Source organism: Miniopterus natalensis, chromosome 2 (genome assembly GCF_054644295.1).
Source record: "Miniopterus natalensis isolate mMinNat1 chromosome 2, mMinNat1.hap1, whole genome shotgun sequence".
Classification (NCBI taxonomy): Eukaryota; Metazoa; Chordata; class Mammalia; order Chiroptera; family Miniopteridae; genus Miniopterus; species Miniopterus natalensis.
In genome coordinates this window covers 15,311,725-15,329,911 of record NC_142082.1, presented here as the reverse complement: position 1 = coordinate 15,329,911, position 18,187 = coordinate 15,311,725, and the positions used below count along the sequence as shown (strand labels likewise).

At 34.6% G+C, this 18,187-nt stretch overlaps 1 protein-coding gene and 1 non-coding gene across 3 annotated transcripts in view; both read left to right on the top strand.

The window, feature by feature from the left end:
- GTF2E2 (general transcription factor IIE subunit 2) overlaps positions 1 to 18,187 on the top strand; it is an 81,724-nt gene that overhangs the window by 9,160 nt on the left and 54,377 nt on the right. For both annotated transcript variants that reach the window (XM_016209072.2, XM_016209073.2), the window contains one exon: positions 9,903 to 9,994. In XM_016209072.2, the coding sequence (XP_016064558.1) occupies positions 9,903 to 9,994 (92 nt within the window). The remainder of the gene's footprint in view (positions 1 to 9,902; positions 9,995 to 18,187) is intronic.
- On the top strand, positions 14,528 to 14,717 carry LOC148093636 (U2 spliceosomal RNA). The gene has a single exon (XR_015714115.1). It is a non-coding gene; the product is annotated as a U2 spliceosomal RNA (small nuclear RNA).

The window sequence follows — 18,187 nt, the reverse complement described above, 5'->3', positions numbered from 1 at the left end:
TACAAGAAATCTTTGCATTTTAAGGTCATATTCTTCAAAATGTGCTTGTGGATCCTCTCACCTTTTCAGTTCAGTGTATTTTCGGCTCCTATTTCCACTCCTTTAAAGTTTGAGGACAAGGACCTGAAACAGGGAATAGTGAGTGGCTGAGTGAGAAATAGTAGAGAAAGAAAAGTCAAATTAAGTTGCCTATGAAGAGACCAGAATCTTAAGATGTTTTTGTTGTGTATATGATAGTCTAAATGTTTCATATGCCTAAATGACCTATAGATGTGAATATTTTTTAAAAACAGTCAAATTCAGTGCACCAAAGGTATCATTTATTAAATTATTCTATTTCACAAAATTGGCCAGTAAGTTAAAGTTTCAGTATTCTTGTATCAACTTTTGCTCTTGTTGACCTGATACTTGTTAGGCCTTAAATGGTAGTGTAAGGATTAAAGATTTGAGTATTTAAAAAAATGAATTTTTACTATCTTGATCTTCCAAAATTATCTTCTTATGCTTATTTTTAAAAATTAGAAAAAATACCTATATACTAAGAAAATTCTGGAAATGAGAGAAAAATATATTCCACTTCTTTAATTCAGTGATTGTCCGTTTGTATGCTTTTAAAAAATTTATTTTCTTAATCCTCACCTGAGGATATTTTTTCCATTGCTTTTCAGAGAGAGTGAAAGGGGGTGGAGGAGAGAAACATCGATATGATAGAGACACATTGATTAATTGCCTTCACTCATCTCGACTGGGGTCAGGGATCAAGCCTGCAACTGAGATATATGCCCTTGGCTGGAATCGAACCCAGGACCCTTCAGTCTGAGGACTGATGCTCTAACCACTGATCCAAACTGGCCAAGACCATTTGTATGCTTTTTTTAATGAAAGAAATGACTTTTTTTGGCATGCTTTCCTCCCCTACATAGTTGTAAATAGAATTTCATTTATTTTTATAAACAAATGTTTATTGATTACCTACTGTGTACCAAATACTTTTTTAAATGTTAGAGATAACTTGTGTGTGAGATTGTTTCATTTAAAGAAGACTTCAAGGTAGTGCAGAAGTATAAAGATATAATGAAAACCCCCATGTGCTCATAATACAGCCTCATTTATCAACTCTTGGCCAGTCTATAGCTCTACCCAGTGCTGCATTATTTTGAAGCAAATCCCAGACATCATAGTCCTTCTTCTAGAAATATTCAGTATATCTTATAAGGTGAGGACTCTGTTTTTAAATATAACCATAATATTATTTTCACATCAAAAAGATTAAAAAGTGATTTAAAACCAACAAAGCCATAACAGTGTAATTCCTTTAGATTTCTTTGTTTCGTTATAGATATCAATTTATCAACCCTGGAGCTTTAAAATTATATTTTCTAAGGTTTTTGTTTTCTTTCTTAAATGAGATTTGCTTAGCAAATCTTTTCATCTCTCTAGACAGACTTGGTTCCTTTCTTCTTTCGTGTGTTTTGAAGGTTAAGTTGATGATCTGAGGCCAAAAGTAAAGGCTTCAATTCATTTTTTTCTTTTTGGATTTAAGAATTCTTCAGTTTTATGGTGCTTGGTGACCCTTCATATTGAAATGAGGGATAATGGGCTAATGGACAGTAAATGAATCAATTGCTTCTATTAGTCTTGGGACATACAGAAATACATTGTCTGTACAACAGTATGTGTTCTATTACATTACATTATTTTCTTTTTTTTAAAAAACATATCTTTATTGACTTCAGAGAGAGGAAAGGAGAGGGAGAGAGATAGAAACATCAATGATGAGAGAGTCATTGATCGAGCCCACAACCTGGGCATGTGCCCTGACCGGGAATCGAACCCCGATCACCTGGATCCTAGGTTGACGCTCAGCCGCGTCTGGCCAGGCAACATTACATTATTTTCAAACTATTTCTGGAGAGCCAGCCTTTCAAAGTTACCCTCTTTTATATCCTTTGAATTTTTCTCTTCTGAGCATGTTCTTTTTTTTAGAAAAGCAAGCAAGAATTTATTGCCTGCAGCAAAAACACACTTAGGGCAGTGAAACAAACAAGGGCATAGAAGAAGCAAGGGAGAGCCCAGGCTGGGCTCCCTTAGCTCACTGGGAAGTCAGAGAAAAGGGGCCTTGGAGACAGGTTTAGGGGGTTAGCCCTGGATGAGCTGCTGCCCTGGTTGCAAGTTTTGTGGGGTTCCTTGGAGTTTAGAAGATGCATGCCCCTGGGGGAAGGAGAAGGGGATGGCACCAGAATGCTCCCTGGAGGAAGAGCGCCCCTAGCAGGGCTGCTGATATGTTGCACATCTCCAAGGAGCACCATTCATATTGTATTGTGGAGTGCCAGTCACATTAAGTTATGCAGTGTGGATTTTCTGATAGGCTACCCCTCTAACTTCTGCATTGTTTCTGCCTCTGATTCTAATCATCATGCACACAAATAGTAAAGTAATCCATAGAAACAGACTCAAATGGAGACAAAAGTGAAGTCCTTTTTGACCCAGCCTTCCTAATAGTATCGTGTGTACACACACATACCCCTAAAAAAAAGTTCAGCTTTGGAACTCCTTTAAGATTTTTAGCACTACTAAAGTGCAGATATTCCTGGGAGGGGTAACACACATTGTTAGTTATTTTTACTTCAGTGTAAATGAGTTTCAGGCCCTTTTTGAAAAGCAGAGCTAATAGAGGAGAGGGAGAGGAAGAAGAGTAGGACCTTGGGGAAATGGGACAGTGCCGCTTATCTGGGTAGGTCTGTTTAATACTTTTATTTGGGCTAAACTAGGACCTCTCTAGCACTGACGAAAATATTCCTTAGACTTTCAGTTAAGGCCTTTCCGGTTAATTTCTTTTTAAAATCTGTGATTTTCTTTTTAAGGGTTTCTCTTCTAAATCGAGCATTCGAAGTGACTGCAGGGGAAACAGTGATAGGGAGGAAGAGGAGAGTAGAGTGAAGCAACTCCGACATTATGCCCTTCAAATTAGTTTAATCCACCTTAGTAACTTTATGTTAATTTAAAGTGTTACTATACTATTGACTTCAGAAACACCGTAGCAATTTTAAATAAAAATTAAAAGCTTAACCCAGAATCCTATCTAACATATCAAGCTTTTAGCTTTTTCCCCTTTCTCCCAGAAATTGGCTATATAAATCATACCTGGTTGAAAGTATACTGAAGTTATTACAAATGATTAGAAAGTTGGTTTAAGGAGCTTCATATTCTGTTTATTTTTGAGGTATAAGTGAATTGCTTAAAATTTTTTTCATGCCTCCTCCTAAGAAAGGGGTAGAGTGGAAGGGGAGGGGAGAAGGTAGGGGTAGGCAGACAGACACACAACTAAATTTAATTATTTGATGTTAACTTGTATCCATCAGTGAACTTCTGGTTAAAATTAATATAGAATATTCACACAATTGAATATTATACATGAATGAGGTAGTTGTATGGTGATAGGATATGTTAAGTGAAAAGAGCAAGATGCAGGACAATATGTATAGGAAAGGGGAAAATAATATATATTTTTATTTGCATGTATCTATGCAAAAATCTTGAATATACAAAAAATTAATAACAATGATGACTTGTGGTGGTAGATGGAGAGTAGATTTGAGGGACAGGGATGTGAGACTTCTCAAGATATACCTTGTTACATTCTTTTAATTTTTGAACCGTTTGAATATATTACTTAAAACCCAAACACATATATTTTAAAAGTATTCCTTGCCTTTGGGTTTTAAAAGTCTATTGTGTTAGCCCAGCCAGGCATGGCTCAGCAGTTGAGCATCGACCTAGGATCCAGGAGATCGAAGATCGATTCCTGGTCAGGGCACATGCCCAGGTTGCGGGCTTGATCCCCAGTCGGGAGTGCAGGAGGCAGCTGATCAATGACTCTTTCATCATTGATGTTTCTATCTCTTTCTTCCTCTCCCATCCTTTCTCTGAAATCAATAAAGAATATATTAAAAAAAAAAAAAAGTCTATTGTGTTATATATGATACATTTATTGACTTTTCTGGATTCTAAAAAATTAAAATTAGGATTATCAAACACTGTCATTTTGATTAGACTGCATACTTTATCCACACACAAATATGCTTATCATAATGTTGCAGTAATGACAGTGGAGAACAGGGCATTTGTAAGCTTTGTTAGAAGCATGTAAGCGGTTTAACAATATATACCTGTCAGGTTTATGTTATAAATGATGATAGCATGCTTCCTGTGACTGCATTGTTAACTGATGACGGACTCAAAACACTCAGCTGTCTAGTTGCTTCTGGGCATAGCTGAAAATAGTAAACCCTTATAATATGGAATCATTTTTTACCTTACATTAGTGTGATTTAGTTTTTTCAATGTACAGTAGAGCTCTGGTAATTTTTTGTTCTAAATTTAGGGTAAAACTCTAAAATTTACTTGGGTGGATTAGACATGACACGGACAAAGATATTACTATTAGAAATTTTTTTGTATTCTGAGAAAAAATATATATATATATATTTTAATCCTCACCTGAGGATATTTTTTTCATTGCTTTTCAGATAGAGTGGAAGAGGGAAAGAGAGAGCAGACATTGATGTGAGAGAGACACATCGATTGGTTGCCTCCTGCAACCGAGGTGCGTGTCCTTGGCCAGAATCAAACCCGGGACCCTTCAGCCCACTGGCTAACGCTCTAACTACTGAGCAAAACTGCCTAGGGCTCTGAGACTATTTTTTTTAAAACTAAAATGTAAATTTATATCAAACAAATGCTATAAACATGCCTTTTGAAAAGTAAGAGAAAATGATAAAAAGAAGCCAACCCAAAAACAACCAAAACAGTTGGTACTATTTTGCATGCCCCATGATCCCTTTAAACTTTTATTATAGGAATGGTAAATGTTAGGGTAAATATCATATTTTTTTAGTTTGTTATTTTTGAAATACTCCACCTATTTTTCCTCCCATTTTTCAAAAGTTCCTAGTAAAATATTTATGGGGCTAAGACTTGGAACTGTTTTGGAACCTTGACTTGCCAGATGAGAATAAAATTCCACTTTTGTTGTATTTATGGTAAAAGCCCTTGAATTGAGTTTTTTAGTGCCTTTAAGCATATCACTTTGAAATATGATCAATTAATCATAATGGTCTTTAAATATAGAGCTGCTCGGCCCTAGAACTCTCTGAGATAGGCCATGCCTCTAGTCTGTTCAGTGAAACAGCTCTGACCTCCATCTGTGCTAACTATAGATGCATTACCAGTAAGATATATAGGCTTGTATGGTTTTAAAACAATGTAGGTGGTAGGGGTTTTGGTTTACAATTTACCTGAAATTTGAGTCACAAGTTAACTCTTTTATTTGGCAAAGTTGTTTTCATTTTATCTGAGACTCTTTTGGGGCACCCATACTTTGTATGGCAAACAGGAATGTTTTCTAGGTAACTAATCCCATTGTGCTGAACCTGGGGAGATCTAGTATCTTCTTACAGCAACCTTTGGTCTTTGTAAGGGACACTTTACTCATATTCACTGTATGCTAGCTGAGAGATAAAAGAAATAAAAATTATGAAAAAAAGTCCTATAAAATTTAAATAGATTTACCAGCATAGTAAAAGTACATAAGTTGGATCTTTAGGTCATCATTTACAGGTAATATCTTTGAACTCTAGCATCTACTAAATAGTGATATTTTCATGCTTAACTATTATAAAATTAGAAATTTGGTGAGCAGTTGCTACTGATTTTTAGTAGACATGAATGGTAATCAGAGCCATGAAAGTATTCTTAGAATCTTGAAAGGTACTGTACTGTCCTCCCTTAACCAATTCTTAGGATGTGCTTTTATTTTTAAATGCAGTTAATTAGACTTACTACGTATTTATTTTGAGGATCATTTAAGAATAATTTTAACATATTGAAATTACTGTGATAAATATATATTTTTGTGGCATATACAAAAATGAAAGGTTGTTTCAAAAAGGTTTTCATTTAATAATAGCATGATTTGTATATTAATTACAGTAATATAGACTTTAAGATTTTACTGTAAGGAATTATTTAAATTAAAATGTTGAAAAGTCTGAAGCTCTATAAATGATGTCTTTGGTTACAGTATAATGCAGCCTACAAAATGGTACCTTTGTGGTTTTTAAATTTTTATATAAAAATCACAATTGTGATAACTTCTCAGCATTCTCTGAATCTGTCCTCAAAGTCAAATAAAAAAGAATTTTGAACTATTTTCTGATATTTGTTAAAATATAACAAACTTTCTTGTAAGCAACTGCTTTTTACCAGCCAATATAATTTCCACATATATAATCAGAAAGCTTTTGTTCAGGATTCGCTTTTAGTCTAGATTTTTCTTTAAGAAAAATCCTTTGTTTAAGGATTCAGCAGACCAAACTGCTGAAATGAAATAGCTCAGAGAAAATGAAATTAGCAAGTAACCACTTAAAATCAAATGCTTATGGTTTACTCTAAGGTCTGGATATAGATCCGGTTAAAGACAATGTCATGAATTTTCCATTAAGGCACCAGATGGTAAGGATACTTATTAAATAGCACAGGCAGTCTTCATATTTTCATAATAAAATCCTGCCATGCAATGAAATGAATAGATTGCTTATTTTGGTCTTTAGTAGGAACAAAGCTTTCTGTTTGATTTCTGTGGTAAAATATTTTTATATTGCATCATAAGGACATGTATTACTAAATGAAAAAGATCATATAAACCTACCTCTTGTCTGAAAGGCTGCCGTTGAAGCGATGGTATCGTCTGTTTGTAATGCAGTCTAGTGCACAGCCAAGATGGAGCTGTGCTTCTATTGGTTGAACCACAGTGCAGCTGACAGTTTCTTCTACATTCATTTGCATTAAGTCCTGCTACCCTTAAGAGTAAATCATTCATAAACTTGAATAAAACTATCTGGGATATCAGCTGTCACCCTTTTTTCTTGCCTTTTTGTCCTTTAGCTGAATTCCTGCTTAGGAATTTTTGAGTCAGCAACAAATTGGTGTTTCTTCAGTGTTTAAGTATAAAATTTCAGATCCTTCAGTGAATATTTCAGTGCTAGGGCTAGAAGATAATGTTGAGAGAGGTAGTAACCTAGAACACAAACAGCCCAGGTTTATCAGTTTTATATTTCCTCCGTAAGTGTGCATACAATTTTATAGATGATATTTTCTTTCAGTACTGTGTTTTATTATTTCCATGTGGTGGTTTTTGTTTTGTTCTTAATTTTATTTTTGTTTAAAATATTACAGATGTCCCTTTTTCTCCCCAATGACCCGTTCATATGGTGGTTTAATACAGAAAAAATTCTGAGGAAAAAGAAAGAAATAAGGTTTTCAGCTTTCCTAGCTGGGAAAGGATAGGTATACCACCTACATTAAAAAAGCAGTCTGAAATTTATTTTATTTTTTTAAATCCTTAATTGGCTGGATTTTTTAAACAAGGATATGTTTATGTGTTTTATAAATTGATTTTTAGCAAGAGTGGAAGTGGGGAGAGGAAAAGGGAGAGAGAAAAGAAAAGAAAAAGAAAAGAAAACATCGAAGTGAGAGAGAAACATCAATCAGTTGCCTCCTGTACACTCCCCGATCAGGGATCAAACTTGCAACTTGAGTACTTGCCCTGATCAGGAATAGAACCTGCCACCTTCTGATGTATGGGACCATGCTCCAGCCAACCAAGCCACGGCCAGGGCAGTCTGTGAAATTTAAATGGCAAAAGAATCCTCAGTTGGGTGTTTGAAATAGGATGTTTTTATTTATGGTATATTATTTAAAGTTGTGGTCTAAGCATAACAAGCAAGGTTTTTAATTATGGGAGTGGCTATTATAACAATAGTGGGCTATGTAAATGCTTGCTGTATAGACTTCTTTTAATTATAGATAAATCTGCACATTCTGGGGCCATAAAAAGGGTACATGGAAATACTGTTCATTCTCATTCCCCTCCTCTTCCCCTTCTTTCATTCATTCAACATTTGCTGAGTGTTTACTATGTCTTGTATTGAGTTAAATGCTGGAGACCCCATGGTAAACAAAACTGTATGGGGATCATGATTGACCATTTGGTGCTTATCCTTAACATATTCATCATTTGTGTTTTGTCTTCCCAGTTAGTTGTTTATACAGGATAAGCTTAATACTACTTTGCTAAAGTTAAACAAGAAAACATTAGATGTGCATTTATGAATTTCTATACTCTGACAAAATAGCCAGTTTTCGATGGCATGATCTGTGTTGAAGGCTAGTTAATTTTTCTTATGCAAGGCATTATCACAGAGTGTACAACTTGTTTTGAATCTATACCCTGTCACTTACTACTCTGTTTTCTTATGTTTAAAAGTGGACAATAATATCTTCTAAATAGGGTTTTGGGGAGGGATTAAATGAGGAAATCATTTAGCATAGCTCTTGGCAAATAGTAAGTGTTCAGTAAAGGTTAGTTACTATTATTGTTATAGGGTCCTGAACATCTTGAAAAATGAACCATGTGGGTAGGTAGTATTTGATAATTGAAAAAATGAATGGGAAAGTACACCTATATAGCATTCTTACTCTTAATATTGTTGGGAAACAATAAAGTAGACTTTAATGTGTCAAGTAAGCTATCAAAATTGTAACAGTTATTTTTAGAGGAAAATTGCATCTGAAGTCTCATTTTAGTCTCAAGAAAACATTCAATAAAGTCTTTTCGCAAACTAATCTCAAAGGAGCAGTGCCATCTTGAAGCTGTTCTTTTGGATCTCAGACAATTGTTACATTTGACTTGTGGTTGTTCTAATGCATTCTTTTGCTTAAATTATTATTACCAAGCTGGTGCCAGACATTGACTCTCCCCCATTTTATTTAATCTCTTCTCTTGTGTATCAGCCACATGGGAACTTTATAATTTCTTATCTGATGCCATGCTAATAGAATGTGTACTTCTGAAATGTTTTTCTAGTATTTATGATGAAATTTTTTACTAGTTCTTGCCTGTGACTAAAGGAATGTATTTGTGATGCAGGGTGGCATTAGGATTTGTGCCTGTAAGAATGCAACAAATGATAGATGTCCTGAAACAAATAATTATCTGTACAGATTGTTCCTTGTTTCATGCTATCATTCTTTCTAAGCATCCGTGTTTATGCAGTGACAGTACCTACATTTCTTATTTCTAATTTTTCTCTAAATTTTACTTTAAAATAGTTATGGTATCATTCTTTTTATTCTATTAATGCCCATTTGTTTTAACCTGATAAGCAGAAATTGTTGTAATAAATGATAAATTGAACTTCTTAAATAATTTTTAAGTGTTTTTATTGATTTCAGAAAGAGGGAGAGGGAGAGAGAGAGATAGAACATCAATGATGAGAGTCATTGATTGGCTGCCTCCTGCATGCCCCCGACTGGGGATAGAGCCCAAAAATTGGGCATGTCCCCTGACCGGAAATCGAACTGTGACCACCTGGTTTGTGGGCCGATGTTCAACCATTGAGCCACGCTGGCTGGGCAATAAATTGAACTTTTTATTCCTCAGAAGTAATCCACTCACTTCTCATGGTTTTAAGTTTGTTAGAAAAGCACTGTGGATCAGATTGAGATTTGTATTGTGTTTTTGTTTTAAAAGCCTTGCTTCTAATTATGAGGGAAATTAATCAGAATTAAGGAAAGAATGAGATAAAGGTACTTATAAAATAAATGTGTTTTAATGTTTTTTAATTATGTATACTTTGTTCTCATCCTTAATGAGACAATGGATAGTTTATTTACACTCAAAGATTTTGAATTTTCACCAAGTTTTACAGGATAGAATTCACTGGATAGAAAAGCACAAACAAGAAAAATCTTTACCAGAGTTAAAACCATCTTAGCTGCTTACAAGTCATAATCACATCTAATATAAAAATGTTACCATTGTTTTTTGAATTTATTTTCAGATCATAGCAATGGATCATTTAACTTGAAAGCTTTATCAGGAAGCTCTGGATATAAGTTTGGTGTTCTTGCTAAGATTGTGAATTATATGAAGGTAAGTACTTTTCTCAGATGACAAAAATCCTATTTAACTTTTGGGCAGAAGAAGGGGATTAGGATTTTCAGAAGTAAATTTGTATATACAAGTCACATTTTATAAAATTGTATATTTCATTATATGTAGTTTATTACCTCAGTAAAATTGTAAAAATAATGCTTTTAACCTTTTATATCAAATTAACAATGCAGTGGCTCACCTAGGTATATTTAATTTACATTAATTCAAGGACACAATTTAAACCTGCCATCTAACTTAAAATTGTGCTCAGGCAATAGATACAGTCACCTCTTAAGTCAACACCTGTTTGCAAAACCCGTAAGAAAAGAATATTACTTCCATTGATGTGAGAAGTAAAAACTACACAGTTCAGGCAGATGATAGTGATGGCTTTTCTACATCTTGGAGGAGAAAAATCAGAGAATTACTGAGGTCTTAGAAAAACATTGACTCACAAAAGAATTGGAATCTAAAGTTTGATGGACAATTTAGTATTTTTTGAAATAAGTTTTTATGATTATGACATTTTGGCTTTACTAAATACTTTGAATCCTAACTTTGTTTATTAAAGTAAAATAAAATTTCATTTATAGCTAAGATGGCTATGTAATTTCAAATTTGCCCCCTTCTTCTCTCAAACCCTTATTCCCATTTAGTTAGTAGTTGTATCTTTTTTTAAAAAAATATATCTTCATTGATTTCAGAGAGAGGAAAGGAGAGGGGGAGAGAGAGAGATAGAAACATCAATGATGAGAGAGTCATTGATTAAGCCCGCAACCCAGGCATGTGCCCTGACTGGGAATCGAACCCCGATCACCTGGATCCTAGGTTGATGCTCAACCACTGAGCCACGCCCGGCCGGGCAGTAGTTGTATCTTTTTAAAAGAGTCAAAGAAAGTTCTGTATTTGTAGTTATTTCATATTTTAGCTATCTGTTGCTTAAAATATAAATCAAGTTTTATGCTAAGACTTTCATAATTTAAGAGTCTTAGTGTTTGGCTATGTCTCAGTTCTATGGTTTGTATTTAATTTCTGGTAGAAATCTGTGGTTTATAATTTCCCATTTTCAAATACTATCCTTTAAACTTATGTATTCACCATGCATGAATTTCATCCATCCATTAACCCATGTGATAAACAATTCTTAAAATATACTATATGCTATTCGGAGCACTAAAGGGGGGAATACCCCCCCCAAATGTATGCCCTTGTGGCTGTCAGTCTTTTGAGGGAGACTGACATTTAAATGTCATGTTTTTGCTACTCTGCTAATAGTCTTCACTTACATAGATGACCCTTACTGTAACTTTGTTTATCTAGGACAGTGTTCAGATTTTTACTTGTGTCCCCTGAAACAAGTTTGAAAAATGGTGTATCCCTCTGCACATATTTAAACGGACAACTACAGTTTTTCAGGAAAAGTGACAAAGGATAGAATTTCTGGCATATTGTAATATTTTAATAAAATACATCATTCTTTTACATTTAACTAAAGGAATCTAAATGCCATTATTAATTTAAAAATATAAAACAAAGCCCTGGCCAGTGTGGCTAAGTTGGCTGAGCATTGTCCCATGCACCAAGAGGATGCTGGTTTAGTCAGGGCACATGTCCAGATTTCGGGCTCCATCCCCAGTAGGAGGCGTACAGGAGGCAGCCCATTGATATTTCTCTCTCTCGCTCTCGCTGTCCCTTTCCCTTCCTCTCTCTCTCAAATCAATAAAAGCATTTAAAAAATAAATAAAGTTCAGTGATTGGAAATTTAATTTTTCCTTTAAACTTGTTTGTCCATTCTGTTACTCCTTCTGCACTTATGCTAATGTTATGTATTTTTATGCTTGAAAATATTTTATTGAACATCTATCAAACTTTGTCACAATTATTTATATATATATATTAGGAATGTTTTTCTTATGACTGTAATGCTCTAAGTATTTAAAATACCTTGGTTTGAGGTATCATTACAATTATTATTAGCACACAGTTGGTTAGAATAACTCATATATATGAAAATTTTGATTAAAATTTACTTTGTAATAATTATTCAATAGAAATTTATTTTTTAAATGAATGGTACAGTCAGTCTTTTTTCTTCCTCCAGTGGTTCTTGTATCTGGAGATATATATTAATTATTGATAAAATGAAACAGGATTTGGCATCAATGTCTGCTTTTATTTTTAGATTTTGTAGGTTTAAGTGCTGAGAAATAAATGGTCATATAAACAAGTTTATTCTAGTGGAAGTTTTGTGATAGCAAAATCCTCCAAGTTATATGCCAAATATCACTTAGCGATTTATCATCAAGTATCCGTCAGTCGACAGTTCTATTAGACCCTTCCTCAGTTTTGTTGAAAGCAAAATAATGTGAACTGCTTAACTTGCCAAAGGATTTGTTACCTGGTTCTTAACCGTTGACTTTTTTTAATTTCTAGAAAGTATATCTAAAAGGCTTTACTAAGACTTAGCAAGTATCTAATTACATCATTTCTCCCTCTTTCCTTGTAGGCACTTTCTTTAATCTGATACTCAGAAGTAGTTGAAAATAAAAATATTAATTTCAACATACCTTTGCCAATGTAATTTTTCATAGAATGCTTTTCTCTCATTATGTGTATAAATACATTTTTGTCGAAACCCTTAGGTTGAAGGGTTAGAAAAGTATCTCTCTGTTAACCAAGTTAGTCTCCATTGTCAAACCAACCAGCTATATCAAACTTGTTTTTTATCATAAAAATATCTTCTACTTTTAAGTTCAAATAAATAGGTTAATACACATTTTAAATAATATAAAAACCACTGAGAAATAAACTATACAATGCATACTAAAAGATACTACTAAGGTGAGATGAAAATTATATGGATCAAAAAAAAAAAGAGAAAGTTATATGGATCAAATATAATTCATTTACCCATTTTTATAATTTAAAAAATATATATGCTGCTTATGTTACATTGCATCATTATAAATTACACAATAGAATACTTATGAAGTTAAGGATATGAAAAAAGGTGTGTTACTTCTTTTCTAAATGTGTGTGCCTGCATCTTTTGATCTCTGACACTCAGTTGTTAGGTATAAATAAAAGGGAATGATTCAGGAATAACTCCATTAATAAATAACTATTTAGGGGTAGTTAATGGAGAAGGATGTCTATTGTTAAAAATTGGGCTGGGGAGGGGGTGCGGGTGGGGTAGAAGGGGTCAATGGGGGGAAAAGGTACATCTGTAATATTTTGAGCAATAAAAAAAAAAAAAAAGAATTGGTCCCTGACCCGTGTGGCTCAGTTGGTTGAACATCGTCCCGTGCACTGGTAGGTGACTGGTTTGATTCTCAGTCGGGGCACATGCCCTGGTTGCAGGCTTGATTCTCAGTAGGGGGTGTACAGGAGGCAGCCGATCAATGCTTCTCTCTAAAAAAATCGATGGAAAAAAATAAAGAATTGGTCTTAGAGCTATCTGACTTTTGTAATAGGAGGTAGGAATATTAAAGTGTTTAAAAGATGTAATGAGAATTGACTAATTAGAATAAAAAATTCATGATATGCTTTGACAAAATAGGTTTTAACTACCACAGTGAATAATTTACACACTCTAAAATAGTTCTTACACAGTTTTTGTCTGTGAGTTTTATGGAGTGTAATTTGAACAATTTGGTAGTCCTGGAAAATATTTCTGTTATATGTAAAAGAATCAGCCTCCTTAATTGATACTGTTTCAGTTCTTTAAATGCACTTTTTCCCCCAAGCTAATAAATATTCAAGGAATGAATTTTGAGAATTGGTGAGGAAAATTACTTATATTTAATTACTTGATACAATCTAGTTTTATCATTAGATATTTCTTACCAATGTTTCTTTACTTTGCTCTTATTAGACTCTCCCCAAAGAGTGATGCATTATTGGACAGTACAGCATGGAGGTGGAGTGTGTGGGGATGGAAGAGAGAAAAGTTATTTAAAGGAAACTACTCTCAGTTGCCCCTGAACTATAATGTATCAGAATTTAGAATGCCCTAGTAGGGGCCAGAATATTTTATTTTGAACTCTTGGAAAATTATGTAAGACTGAAAAAGACAAGAAGCCCTATAGTGGATAGTCTGTGACACCTCAGTTATCATTTATAAAGACTTCCCCCAAATATTTTTTTGACTTGTCCTTTTCTTGAGTCCCTAGAGTTTATTACACTTCCAGGCAATGCATTATAAATTCTGGGTGGAGGTGAGTTTTACCTTTTTTCTTTAAAGAGGTGAGGGCCTGCTTTGAGAGAAAGGAAGTGGTCTGTAAAAGACTTTCTTGGAAAGTTTTCAACTGTCCCTTGTATAGTCTTTTTGAAGATCTGATAAAAACCAAGAACTTAGAAAACAAAAAAGGCAACAACAAAAAAGCTCCTCATAGTTCACTCATTTCCTTATAGAGTAACTCTTCAATTGTCAATGAGAATTACTTAGAAGTTATATGGAGAAAGTTCAAGGGGTGCCATTAGGGAACTGTAAGGTGCACACAGTGAGATTTACAGCAAGAAGTATTAAACATCGCTTCTTAGCCTTTTGGCTAAGATCAAGTGTAGTATCTGTTCTTACCAGTTTAATATTTGATATGTCCTCTATCCAAGGACAGTATATTAAATGTATTTTTGAAGCAGGGAGTGGAATAGTAGCTTGCTCCCTTCACTCCGTGCATGGATCTGGTATTGCAGTACTTCCGGGAATGGTGCGCTAAAAAAAGGGGAGGGGACTAAATGGGAAAGAAAATTAAAAGCAGATTCATTAACTTCAAAATCATAATACTGAGAACATTTGGCACAGGAAAAAAACTGCCCAACACATCTCACTAGTTCCCAAGGTGGTTATTGTTGTACCACAGCCCAGTAGTGTACATTATAGCAGCAACGGAGACATCAGAAAGATTATGTTCAGTGAACTTGTTTGAGAAGTAGAAAAATTTCATGGTCCATTTTTAGAAGGATTTTTAAAAAAAATATATCTCTTTATTGATTCAGAAAGAGGAAAGGAGAGGGAGAGAGAGATAGAAACCTCAATGATGAGAGAGTCATTGATCAGGCCCACAGCCCGGGCATGTGCCCTGACTGGGAATCGACCCTGACCCATCGCCTGGGTCCTAGGTCGATGCTCAACCGCTGAGCCACACCCGGCTGGGCTAGAAGGATTTTTAAAAAATCAAAACAGTTGATGGAAAAACAATTTTACTGCTTAAAAGTAAGTCCAGCCCTGGTCAGTGTGGCTCAGTTGGTTGAGCGTTGTCCTATGCACCAGGAGGTCACGGGTTTGATTCCCAGTCAGGGCACATGCCCAGGTTGTGGGCCTGATCCCCAGTAGAGGGCATGCAATCGATGTTTCTGTCTATTCCTCTCTCTAAAATGAGTAAAAAAAATTAACGATAAAAAGTAAGTCCCCAAAAAACCACTCCAAATTATCTTGAAAATTCCCTTATTGAAAGACATCTCTTTATCCATATGAATCACTACTTTAGTTCTTAGATGACAAATAAGTAGTGCATTTTTCTTTTACTTTTTACAATTTATTAATCATTTTTTATTTTTCAATTGTAGTTGACATACAATATTATTATTTGTATGCCCCAAAGATTTCAGGTGTATGCCCCAATGATTATACCTTATATAACTTACTAGGTGATCATCCTGATAAATCTCATACCCATCTGACAGCTGTATACATAGTTATTAGACTATTATTGACTATATTCCCTGTGCTGTACTTTACATCCCTGTGACTATTTTGTAACAACCAATTTATACTTCTTAATCCCTTCATCTTTTTCACCCATCCCCTTAACCCCCCTTCCATGTGGCAACCATCAAAATATTCTCTGTATCTATGGGTCTGTTTCTGTTCTGCTTGTTGTTTTTTTTTTTTAGATTCAATTGATGATAGATATGTACTTATTGCCATTTTATTATTCATATTTTTGACCTTTTGTCCTTCTTAAAGAAGACCCTTTAACATTTCATGTTACTGGTTTGGTGGTGATGGACACCTTTAGCTTTTTCTTGTCTGGGCATTTCTTTATATGTCCTTTGATGCTAAATGATAGCTTGTTAAATGAGCAGAAGAGTCAGAGAAAGGGTCCTTTACCCAGGCGTACATTTGTGTTGAAAGGGAGGGAAAATATTGTTCAGTTTTGATTTTTAGTTCTTTCTGGTTTTTAGTAATGCTTGAGACTTGCTGATGCCCTTCCTGAACAGCATTACAAGATTTCCTTTTGCCACATGATTTTTCCAGAGATGCTGTTTTCCTTTGAAGGCCTAAAGTCTTGTCACTTAAAGTCAAAGCATTTTTTCTAGAACCTTGCAGAAACTTGTTCAACCAGTTTACATGATTAAAAAATAATGTCTACTAAGCAAGCTAGCCTTGCAGCCATTCTTCATCTTCAAAGTGCTCAGTAAAAGTATGTATGGGCTGCTATTTTCTCGAAAGCACACCTGTAATTCACCTTTCAGCTTAAATATTTTTTTGAGAACTACTTTGCTAAACCACCAGATTTCTTTATGTAGCAGATTTACATGCTCATGTACCCTGGTCTTTGTTTAATAAAGCAAATCACTTTTGTAGCATCATTCAGGACATTTTTCATTTTACTTCCCAGGGGTTTTGATACTGGTACCTCTCTGAAGAAAGCAGTGTCTTGTGACAACAACAGAATATTCTTTTTTTTTTTTTTTTTCTTTTTTTACAAAAGAGGATAAGCCTTGTACTGAGCCAGCCATTGGTGGGACTCCTCAGTGAAGACAGCAAGGCAGTTCTCCAAGACAGACCTTTGTTTCCAGATATGAAGACCACATTAAATACGGCCTGCTCTTTGCTTGCTTGTGGCAGTGCTTTGCAGCAGAGAAGTTTTTCTTGAAATTCACCAGCATTTAAAATTTTTACAGACATTACTGCATGGCATTTATTGGTGAAATTTGTTGATTTGTAAACTTGGATAGACAGGCTGTTGTTTCTCAAATAGACCTTTTCACCATCATGTGACATGTCTTCAATTTGTCAGCTTACACTGTTTGATACTTTTCACTTTCTCATTTACTGTGCATTTTACTCACTGTCATTTGACATGTTGACATGATTAGTTTCCTACCAGCTGTGTTTCCCCCCTGCCCCACTCCTTCTTTTCTGGGTAATGAGTTCTGCTAATAATTTACTTCCTGAGCCTTTCACTGAATGTGACTTAAAAAAAAAATACACAAGCTTTACTCTTTGATTTGAGATTCCAATAACTGTTTAAAATAGTAAGTACCTTGACTTGTCCAATGCCTCTGATTTATATTTAAGTGTCTTCTCCATTTTGCTGGAGCTATTACACATTGTTTGCCACAGATGATGTACTACGAAAGATGACACCTTGCATTCCCTACCCATCCATGTAAAACCCATTGATTAGTAGCATTGTTGTAGTGGTAGGCTTTTTAAAAAAATCTCATTGTGATGGTGCAGTGAAGTGGCTCAGGAGATTATAGTTCTTTATTGCTAACCTTATTGGAATTGTTCACAGGCCTAGGCTTAGACTCCTCTTCTATGAATATATATTACTACAGTACAGTATTGTTAATATATACCATGTTGTATATTACATTTCTAGGACTTGCTTCTCTTATAATTGGAAGTTTGTACCTTTTGATCACATTTACCCATTTTCCTCACCCCTTCCAACCCCCTCCTCTGACAACCACTAATCTGTTTTCTGTATTTGTAAGTTTAGTGTTTTTTTTATTCCACATATGAGTGGGATCATACAGCATTTGTTTTTCTCTGACATTTTATTTAGCATATTGCCATCGAGGTTCAACAATGTTGCTGCAGATGGCAAGATTTACTGCTTTTAATAGCTAAATAATATTCTATTGTGTATGTATACAAGTTGTTTTTTAATTGATTTTATTTTTTTTAGAGCAGTTTTAGGTTTATAATAATGGAACAGAAAGCAGAGTTCTCATATATTCCCTGCCCCCACCCCCAACCTCCCGTGCTATGGACATCTTGCACCTTAGTTGTACATTTATTAAAATCTGTGAGTCTACATTAATACATCATTATCGTTGTAAGTTCCTAGTTTACATTAGGATTCACTCTTGGTGGTGTACATCGTATGGGTTTTGACAAGTATATAATGAATGTGTTCATCATCATAGTATCATGCAGAACCGTTTCACTGCCCT